We start from the raw sequence: 10,746 nt of genomic DNA on the forward strand, positions 1-10,746 counted from the left end.
CTCTACAAAAACCTATTTAGGGTAATGGGTGTCTCTCTGTTTGGGATTTTAGTGGATCGGTCAAGGGACGGACCTTCGTAGAAACCGATCGAGATTCCATGTTAGTTGGAGAGGGGAACGAAGCATTCCTTGTAAGGGTGTGGAAACCTCTCACTAGTAGATGTGTTTTAAGACGGATGGTGATATGTAATGGGCTAAACCGGACAATATTTACTAGTGGTGGGCTTGAGCTGTTACTGATGGTAATAGAGCTAGGCATCGAGTGGTGTGTCAGGGAGGATGCTGGGTCCGGTAGGGGGTGAATGATGAGACCCCATATTGGTTGGAGAGAAGAATGAAGTATTCCTTATGGTGTGGAAAACTCTCCCTAGTAGACGTGTTTTAAAATTGTGAGATTGATGGTGATATGTAACGGGCTAAAGTGGACAATATTTACTACTGATGGGCTTGAGCTATTACTAATGGTATTAGAGTTAGGCACGAGTGGTGTGTCAAGGAGGATGCTGGGTCCCATAGGGGTGGATGATGAGACCCCATATTAGTTGGAGAGAAGAATGAATTATTCCTTATAAGGGTGTGGAAAACTCTCTCTAGTAGACGCGTTTTAAAACTGTGAGGCTCATGACGATATGTAACAAGCCAAAGCGAACAATATTTACTAGCAGTGAGCTTAGGCTGTTACAAATGGTATTAGAGCTAGATACCGAGCAGTATCCCATCAAAGACGTTGTGTTCTGCAATGGGATGGATGGTGAGATCCCACATTGGTTAGAGAGGAACGAAGTATTCCTTATAGGGGTGTGGAAACCTCTCCCTATTAGACACGTTTTAAAATCGTGAGACTAACGGTGATACGTAATAGGCCAAAGCGGACAACATTTACTAATAGTGGACTTGCGGTGTTACAAATGGTATCAAAGCTAGGCAGTGAACGGAGTACCAGTGATGGTGCTGGGCCCCGTAGGGGGATGGATTATAAGATTCCACATTGGTTGGAGAGGAGAATGAAGCATTTCTCACAAGGGTGTGAAAACCTCTCTCTAGTAGACGCGTTTTAAAACCGTGAGGCCAATGCCAATACATAACCGGTCAAAACAGACAATATTTACTAGCGGTGGACTTGGACTGTTACACCCCTTCTCCGGTGGCATTTGAATTATAGAGATAATAGAATATATATTTGCCGCTTTCTGCCATTTGTCTTGTTGTTGAGATGTCTTTTGCGGTCAGAATGTGTCTCAAAATCATTATGTTTAAAATAGGCGGAAGCATGATTGTGAGGTATTGCTAGAAACAAGAAGAAGGAGCCTTACCCAATTGGATTATGATTGGTTAATGCTATTCCCAATGCCATTTTAGCATGTGAATTTGACTTCTTTCTTCTGTTCATTCAAAATTCTGCTATCATACATATGATTTAGATGCCCCCACACACACACACCCTTTTGCTTTCGTTTTGCTGCCACTTTAATCTCCTTCTCAACTTAATTTGCCTCGACTCTATCTAGCCTTTTTATCATTGCTTTTGGAGATCATACAGAAACAAAGCCACCCATTTTCCTTTTCATTCAAGGTTATGCACTCTACCTGTTTGATAAAAGGTCTCAAAGAAAGCTAAGCTGGGAAATTGTACAACTTTTTACAGGCATTCCTTCTGTTATTCTCTGGCAAAGTAGGCCAGTTTTCCCCTTGAATTCTTTGTTTTTTTTCTCTTTTTTCAAACATTTGGGATACATTTAGTGATGCAAAAAGTCACCAATTTTCATTAAAATGAACTGCTTTGGTGGGAATGTCAGTCTTCAAACAAACATGCGAAACACTTTTTGTCATATCATAGCTTAGTCAAAATACATTATGAGTCTCTCTACTTTGGTTTTTGTAATAGTTTTGGCCTTTGTCTTTCATTTGAGTTGAATGATTATAGCTATCTACTTAGCTTTAAGTGAATTCCTAATGGACTTGATATGGTACTACATGTCTTCTTTGGCCTCGTTGTCGTTACGTTTAGAGGTAAAAGTAGAGAGACTAAAACGTCACGAGAGTTGAGATCTAAAATATGATATATTTTGACCGACTTTATCGTGTAAGTGGATAGCAAGCTGAAGTGGGTTTGCTAGCATGAAAACAGACAAGAAAGTCTCAAAAGAGTAGCTCTTGTTTAGGATATAATTAATTCAGTGTTTTTCTTTGTTAAGATATGAATAACCTTAACTGCTCCCTTTGAAAATCATGAAGTGGACAACAAAAACAAGCCAAAGTTCTTTTCTTGGTCCTGTTTTTGCTCACTCACATGTGCAAACTGGTGGTTGTTTGGGCCTTGATATTGAACACATCCAAACATTCCTTAAACTAATCTTAATGGGTGTTTCTACGCATTGGTTGTAGCGGGGGACGAAACATTTCTTATAAGGGTATGGAAACCTCTTCCTAGGAGACGCATTTTAAAACCGTAAGATTGACGGCGATACGTAACTGGCTGAAGCGGACAATGTCTGTTAGTGGTGGGTTTAGACTGTTACAATAATAGTATCAGAGCCAGGCACGGGGCAGTGTGCCAGCAAGGACGTTGGGCCCCCAAGAGGGGTGGATTGTGAGATCCCACATCGGTTGGAGAAGAGAACGAAGCATTTCTTACAAGGGTATGGAAACCTTTTTCTAGGAGACGCGTTTTAAAACCGTGAGACTGACGACGATACGTAACTAGTTAAAACGGACAATATCTACTAATGGTGGGTTTGAGCTGTTACAAATGATATTAGAGCCAGACATCGGGCAGTGTGCTAGCGAGGACGCTAGGCCCCCAAAGGTGGTGGATTGTGAGATCCCACATCAGTTGGAGAGGGGAACAAAGTATTTCTTATAAGGGTATGGAAACCTCTCCCTTGCAAACGTGATTTAAAACCATGAGACTGATAACGATACGTAACTAACTAAATTAGACAACATCTACTAGCAGTAGGCTTGAGCTGTTACAACAACGGCGTATTATTCTTTCTCCTTTCTTTTCTTTTAGGGATTGTTCCAACTATTGTGGGAACTAGGAAAGAAAAAGATCAACATTTTCAAATATTATATCTGATGAGATTTGTACCTTTTTGTTTCATATCAGAGTGATTAAAGGGATTGAATAAGAAACAGTGACTTAAAGGAGAGTGTTCTTCCATAGAATGACTTCTACAACGTACTTTTTTTGTTCTTTCCTTTTTCTTCTTTAAAAAGAGCCTCAAGAGCTGCCTCAACCCTTCATCCCAAACCCAAAAAACCTCTGTTTTTTGCTTCTTTTTGTTCATTTTTTGCTCTAATGGCTACCTCCAAAGCCTCTGATAAAGCCTACCCAGTTCATGAAATTGCTCAAACTCAAATGGGTTTTGCTCTAATTCAAAGAAACTCATCTCAAACATCTCAAACTGCAGGAGAGAGAAGAGGCAGAAGAAAACAAGGTGAACCAGGAAGGTTCCTTGGTGTCAGAAGAAGGCCATGGGGCAGATATGCCGCTGAAATTAGAGACCCAACAACCAAAGAGAGGCACTGGCTTGGCACTTTTGACACTGCCCATGAAGCCGCCATGGCTTATGACAGGGCTGCCCTATCAATGAAGGGCACTCAAGCAAGAACTAATTTCATTTACTCTGACACCTCAACTTTCCACTCTCTTCTCACTGCTTTTGATGCCCAATCTTTGCTTCCTAATTCTGTCCTTTCTCACTCTAAAATGGTTACTCCGAACAAGAACAACAAGAACAATAACATCCCATTTACTCAATCTCTGCCCTCAAATCCCTGTTTTGATGATCTTGACACCAATTTCTTGTTCTCTAATGATTCAAACTCAGGTTACTTGAGCTGCATTGTTCCTGATAATTGCTTGAAACCCCCTTCAGATTCCACTACTTCAAATGATCTTCAAAAGTTGAGCTTCTTTGCCTCAAACTCCATTGATTCACAAGGTCTGGATGGTTCAGCCATGGCTTATAGTAGTTCAAATGATGGAGTTTGGGATGAACAGCAAATTTGGAAGAGTAATGGTGATGAACTCTCAGCTATAATCAATAGCTCCTCTTCTTCCTCATCCATGGTGGCTGAAAATGGAGATTTTCATCCATTTATGAACAGTTCTTATGGTGGTTTGTTGCCTCAGTCTTCTACTTGTTCTACTTATGCTCCTCCTTTTGGCGATGTGTTTGATTTTGGGTATCCATTACTTTGATTATTTTTGCCCCTCTTCTTTTCATGCAAGTACTTCCTGGCTTTTGTTTTCCTGTTGTGATATGAAGATGATCCATGTTCTAGCTCTGAAACTACTGTTTTATCTCTCATCTTTATGGAATTTTTATAGTTTATGAAGACAGAATTTCCAATGTTTTTGTATTAGACTGATACCCAATCTCTATTTTGAAGTGTTTCAACGGTGAAAGTTTGTCAAGATTACCTTTTTTGACCTAAAGAGTCGAAAATTTTAAAAATACAATCTCAATAATATTTTATATGTAAATTTATAAAATTATTTCGGAATTTTATTAGAAACACGCTTCTAATTTGAATCTATACCATGAATTTGAGCATAGCCCAACTTAAGGTATTGCACTTTTGACCTAAATCGGGATTTTGAATTTTCACTCTCACGAGCCACGCCTTTTTTACAACATATAACTAAAAATGATGTTATTTATTTAGGGGATCGAAATGTAACTCATTTGTCAAAATGAAAATAGCTCAGTTGTCGTTAGTACACTAAGATACATATCTTTTTTAATGTGAGTTAAAAGTGAACGTCTTAACGTGTTTCTAATTACATGGGTAGGCTAGCATTAAATACTAAAAAGTCGATAAAGTTTAGAGATTTTTAGGAGATTAAAAAGGTGAAACTCGATGTGAGTGTATATTTGTGAAAAGGGTTTGATAAGGACAGTTGTCCTAATCTTTAAGGGTCAATTTGTATGTAATAATATGCAGCTTACCCTAATCTAAGGATGTTTCTTTGTTTGTCTATAAATGAATGTCCTTTTAAATTGACCAAAACAAAGTTGGAAAGCATTTTGCATGATTGGTTATATTAAATAATCCATATTTTTATTTTTATTTTTTATTTTATTCTTTTATATAATCCAATAAAACTCATGAAAAAGTATAAATGGAAGAGCCAAGAGGTTTTTGAAAAACTAAAAAGAAAAGAAAAATAATGACAAAAAAGTAAGAATGGACCCTAAAACAACAAAGGGAATATCTTTGAGCTAAACAAAGCTTTATTACTTAAAACACAGAAAGCACACAAGAGACTATCGCCTAAAATATGACACCTCGAGAGGAGATCCCACCATTTCAAAAGCTCATTCGGGTAATGTTCGATAATCTTCCCTTCAAAGTTTTTAACACGTATCTGCTAGGGAGAAGTTTCCACACGCTCATAAGAATTTTTCGTTCTCCTCTCCATTCGATGTGGGATCTTACAATCTACTACTCCCTTTGAGGTATAAGGTCCTCGCTGACACTCGTTCACCATAAGTAAAAGTAGTAGCATACATGAACTTTTATTTTCAAAAGCTAAAAATCAAATCTCAAATGATTACTAAATGGAAGTGATTAGATTTTAGAGACAGACAAATAGAAATATATGAGTTATAAATTTATAGGTAAAAAATCATTTCTAAAACATAGCATACCTCGAAAATCCATGGAAAGTTGTAATTGACGCATACCTCGACTGGTTGAGGCATATGTTTTTTTTTTTGACCAAAATGTTGGAAGTTCGAAAAAACTATCCCATGAAAAGAACATTGGAATAACACCTAATTAATAAAGAAATGATCATTAAAGAGCTTTCGGCTTCAAAAGCTCTCTAATGCTTCTTCTAAGCCTTCGGCCCGTTTTGCTGCTTGGTTTTGGCTTTGGGCTTCGACTGATTTTCTTTCCATGTAGCTGATCGAAGCTTTTCATCGCCATGGCCTTAACTTCAGCAAATGGGGTCTCTTCTAGAGTGTTCTAGAAAGCAACAGTAACCTTAAGAAAGGAGAAAAGGAAATGGAGATCTGAATCTGAAAAGGTTCCCTCCCTCCTCAAGACAAACTAAATCAGGAACCTGCCTTACAGAATACAAGGATTCAACACAGAAGATGAATAGCTTAGATTTGGATTCTCTTCCTTTTGCAGAAAAGAAATGGTAAACATCAGCCAACAACAGTAACTGCATTGAGGATATCAGACATACATCAGCATTGCAATATAAGAGAAAGAGACAAATTGGGCAAGAATCAACAATATTGTTACCAAGAACCAAGAATATTGTTACCAAGAATCAACAATATAAACCATCAATGAAACTTGCCTTGTAATTTCAATAGCCAGACATTAATAATATTCAATGTTGCTTCCTAAGAGAAAGAGACAAATTGGGCAAGAATTACCTCAAGTATTGCATTGTTGGGAAAGCATCATCATTGCTATCGTACTTCCACTGCAAGAAGAAACCTGTAGGGTAGCCATAGTATTTTTCTAGACAATATCAAAAGTTAGGAGAGGGGGAATTATTTCAGCTCTAAAGTTAACAAAATTTCAGGAGGACTATTATATCATACGCAAGAGAGGAGAAATTGTTGTAGAATTTGTACGTTTCTTTTGAAATGTAAACCTTGTAAATTCATCCAAAGCCAAGCCAAGCAATGAATGTCAGTACGTAACGTGATATTAAAATCCCGTACAAGATCGCATAGCCATTGGGATGACTCCCAGAGTCTTAAATACATCTTTTTCCACAATAAATGAGGGAAAAAAACGAGTGGGAATAACACAGCTTCAAATTCATATTCAATTCGATTTGAAAGCTTGTGTTCTGGTCATAGGAAAATTTGGAAAGAGATAGGCATAAATCACCGTGGAACAGACCATTTTGTATGTCTTGAGAAAGAGTGATTAAAGCAGCAAAAATGGGTCACAAACTCCAGAGAGGCAGTCGTGATGCAGAGGTGCCTAATTTGATCGCTGCTTTCAGGATTATTCATAAGGCAGAGGCAGAAGGCTGTACGAAATTTGCTACATTCCTTTAGGTTGACCATAACTTATTCAGGCTGAGATAAATTTTAATATAAGGATTGTATGGACACAGAAGGTCAGAGCTGAGGTATGCTAGACCTGGACGACTATGGGACCATTGTAGTAGGAAAAGAAAAGGTCTTTGGTTTTGGGCTTGGGCAAAAAATAGGATGCTCTGATCCTGAGGCAGCTTGGCTTCAAGTACAACCTTCCACACTGGCGGTGCTGGAGGTACTGCTCTGTGACGGGCCAGAAGTTTGGGAAGATCGTTGAACACTTGAATGAGAATACATTTCTGTCCTCGATGTAGTTGAACCAACCAATCCACTAGTAGAGGTGCTCATTGATGAAGACATTCTTGAAGGGTTAGAATCCTTTCTGGATCCTGAAAAATGTTCAGGCTTCAACTCTGAAGATGAGGACGATGGGGCTAAAGTACCGGCTACTGATCCCACAGGGTAGGGTGCCACTGGCATATCAGCAAGAGATGATGCAGATGGACTATAACTAAGTCGATCCATGGAGTGGTCGAATTTGCACGCAGGGCCAAACTTGCACATTCCTCGTTGCATGAAGTGAGTACAAGGTGGTGCACCCTGACAAAAGATCACGTTAGCAACCATTCTGCCTACGCAGCTAAAAAGGGAAACACAACCGTACAAACATTTAGAAACTAGAGACAAATGGCTACCAGAAAATGCATTAAACGCATTATTTGAAGTAATGTTAATAAGTTCAATCAAGCCATTTAACTTGCACATATAGCAGCTGCATAGCGGAAGATTAAGAAGACGACTAAAATTCAATCGTTATTTGGCATGCAAATTACAGTGCAGTACAAGTTTACCATTAACGGCTTCCTTTCTCCCCTCTCAAAGAAGGTTAGCATGTAACTTAGCGCTAACTATACAGAAAATGTATGGGAGTTTAAGCACTACATGTGCCTCAAATCTAACAGCCATGTTACGAAAAGTCCTCAAGCAAGATACCCGAGGATCTGGAAAGGGAATATTTTTTTTAGTAAGATGAAGTTTATTTGAGCTCTTCCAACATGGATCTCGAGGAGGAAACATATAAAATATGATTGACAGGAAGATGAAAAAACTAAGTCCATTAGTGTAGATAATCCCAATTATTGGAAAATTAATTTCAGTCTCAGCAATTAACACAACAGGCATATTGAGGTTAAAAGTCCCCATAATTTAGTCTTCACAACACGAAAAATTTCCAGAATAGAATACATGTCTCAAATGCATGACCTACGTTAAGAACTCAAACAGAGACCTGACTGCAAATATTGTAACTAAACAATGAAACTACTCTTTAAGGATATGTTCCCTCTTCAGGTATTCAAACAAGTGCCAAAAAAGCATTATATAATCAATTTTATAGCTTAAGTCATCAGTGATAGGGAACAGTACAGATTATGTCTGGCTGAGCATTAAGCATTCCCCATACACCTGGGCAAGAATTTCAAGAATAGTTTTGGAATTGAGAAATTTCTTTTTACTTTCACTAATTAGATAGCAAGTGGAGAATCAGAAAAAAGCTAATGTCCATCACTAAATACATCCGATAGGATAGAATGGTTAAGATAGTGAGAGTGAATCAAGAAATAAGATAGACAACAAATATTCAAAATCTAAGCATCATTTAAATTCAAATGAGATTTTGGTGCAAAAAGAGACTAACCGGGCGCAGAGGAAGACCTAGCTGGCTAAGGACAACACCTGGACCTGAAGTAACGAATTCTGGCGGGTGATGGTATCTACAAGAGGATCCAAATTTACAATCCCCTGTTCTCATGTAATATTGACACTCTGGTTGGCCAGGTCTTTCTGGAAATGAGTGCTCCTTCTGGCTAGTACTAGAGGGACCAGCAGATGGCATGGGCTGATAGGATCCAGCATAAACAGGTGCAGAAGGTGAAACGTGTGCCATACCATAAAGTGGCCCTGATCCAACAGAAGGTTGGGCACTGGGGGAGGCTACTGGACTCATAGGTGCCTGCACCAGTTGTTAACAGCTCCATTAAGTGCACGGAGATAAAATTAAACAAAATGGCAAGTAAGACCAAGAGAAGGGTTCATACTGGGTAAGGACTCCAACTTGGGAAAACGCCTGGGGAAACCAACATAGGACCATAAGGGCCGGGAACATATGGGCTTGACAGCAATGAAGGCCTTGCAAGTATTACTCCATATTGCTGTGACGAATGAGCAGATGGAGATTGCACAGGAGGATAAACAGAGGGTGCAGGCACTGGTGTAACCTGAATAGGTGATGGTGCTGGAAACTGCAAGCCAGCCGGTTCTGGGTGATGAAATTTGCACGTAGCACCAAACTTACACTGCCAATTCTTCAAATAATAAGAACACTCCTTTTCACCCTGCCATCAAAAGCCTGTAGGTTAGAGAACTTAGATGGATATATAAATAGACATAAATGTATCGGTTTCCATGTCATAAAACGATCGAAACATGCTAAAGGAAGTAGACACAGACCGGTCGTAGTGGATAGCCATAGAAATTCAGTGAGACGGGGCTAAGAGAACCTCTTTCCTGCTGAGGATGGTGATACTTACAGGAAGCGCCAAATTTGCACATTCCTGTCCTCATATAGTACTGCAGATTTCATTAAGATCAGCATTATCAATGACAACCAATGTACATGAATCAACCAATAACAGCGCATTTTAGCCACAATGAACACACAAGTCCCCATCCCACAGTCTCAAAGAATTTCACTAACGCACATTGCCCAAGATCCTCCCCTTGAAGACTAGACACCAAAAGTTTCATATCCAATTGAACCACCAGAATGAAGTACCTGGCACACGGGCTGCCCTATTCGTTCGGGATACTCTCTTCCAGCAAGTCTCGAACCTCCTAAAACCTGATCAGCGCAAAATCCACCGAAATCAACGAATAAACAAAGAGGCGTAAAGTTGGGAAGCACTTCGCCGACAATTCAACGACAACATTTTGAAAAATAATGGAATCTTCGTAAAGTCGGAAGTAAACAACAAGAAATAAACTAAGAAAATGATTAGAAGTGAAGGTGAAGTAGAGCAATTGGAAGGATCAAATTGCTTAAATCCCAATCAAACCTCAAAGTAAGCCCTAAATTAGAGGAAATTAACAGAAACAGAAAAAGATCGACAGGAATACCGCGTTACGCTCACGAGGATGATTGAACCTACAACGAGAGCCATATCCACAAAATCCCGTACGTAGGTAATATATACAATCAGTCTCTTCAGGTCGTTCAGGGTACGATTCCCGCTCCCTCGATCCCAAAGGCCAAAGCGGCTCTACATTATGAGAAAATCAAAATGAAACAAACAAACAAACAAACAACCAGGAAATAGCGTCGAATCGTAGCGAAAACCTGAAATAATCGAGAGTGAAAATCGGAATGCAGAGTGGATAAACTAACCTCCATGAGCAGTATCGGGTCCGGAAGTGGTCCATTCAGGCGAAGGATCGGAGTGAGAGGGTTCCATAGAGTGACCGTACGGGTTCATGGTACGGCCTCCGGCAAGGTGAGAAGAAGAAGAAGATTGAAGAGCTTCAGAGAGAATGGAGATTCCGATTCCGATCACATGGGGATCGTGTTCGAGAGAAGAAACGAAGTTAGGGGAAGAGGAAGAAGCGCTTCCTTCCTTCTTGGATTTTCTGGGTTCCTTCCTTCGCCCCCCCCCCCCCCCCCCCCCCCCCC

At 39.5% G+C, this 10,746-nt stretch overlaps 2 protein-coding genes across 4 annotated transcripts in view; one reads left to right on the forward strand and one right to left on the reverse strand.

Moving 5' to 3' along the window:
* Positions 1-3,090: 3,090 nt before the first annotated feature.
* LOC111457903 (ethylene-responsive transcription factor ERF086-like) lies at positions 3,091-4,300 on the forward strand. Its single transcript, XM_023100349.1, has one exon. It carries the CDS (start codon positions 3,302-3,304, stop codon positions 4,205-4,207), a length of 906 nt encoding a protein of 301 aa, XP_022956117.1. The 5' UTR covers positions 3,091-3,301; the 3' UTR covers positions 4,208-4,300.
* A 2,266-nt stretch (positions 4,301-6,566) lies between these two features.
* Positions 6,567-10,746, reverse strand: part of LOC111457901 (zinc finger CCCH domain-containing protein 34-like) — a 20,671-nt gene continuing 16,491 nt past the window's right edge. For 2 of the 3 annotated variants that reach the window (XM_023100344.1, XM_023100345.1), the window contains exons 2-8: positions 10,465-10,588; positions 10,197-10,339; positions 9,856-9,921; positions 9,531-9,650; positions 9,119-9,415; positions 8,719-9,033; positions 6,567-7,622 (exon numbers count right to left, since the gene is read on the reverse strand). In XM_023100344.1, coding sequence (XP_022956112.1) covers positions 7,224-7,622; positions 8,719-9,033; positions 9,119-9,415; positions 9,531-9,650; positions 9,856-9,921; positions 10,197-10,339; positions 10,465-10,552 — 1,428 coding nt within the window. In that variant the 5' untranslated portion in view covers positions 10,553-10,588 and the 3' untranslated portion in view covers positions 6,567-7,223. Of the gene's footprint in view, positions 7,623-8,718; positions 9,034-9,118; positions 9,416-9,530; positions 9,651-9,855; positions 9,922-10,196; positions 10,340-10,464; positions 10,727-10,746 lie in introns of all 3 variants that reach the window. The other variant, XM_023100346.1, reaches the window with a different exon arrangement.

The sequence above is a fragment of the Cucurbita moschata genome, unplaced genomic scaffold (assembly GCF_002738365.1).
Source record: "Cucurbita moschata cultivar Rifu unplaced genomic scaffold, Cmos_1.0 Cmo_Scf00020, whole genome shotgun sequence".
Lineage (NCBI taxonomy): Eukaryota > Viridiplantae > Streptophyta > Magnoliopsida > Cucurbitales > Cucurbitaceae > Cucurbita > Cucurbita moschata.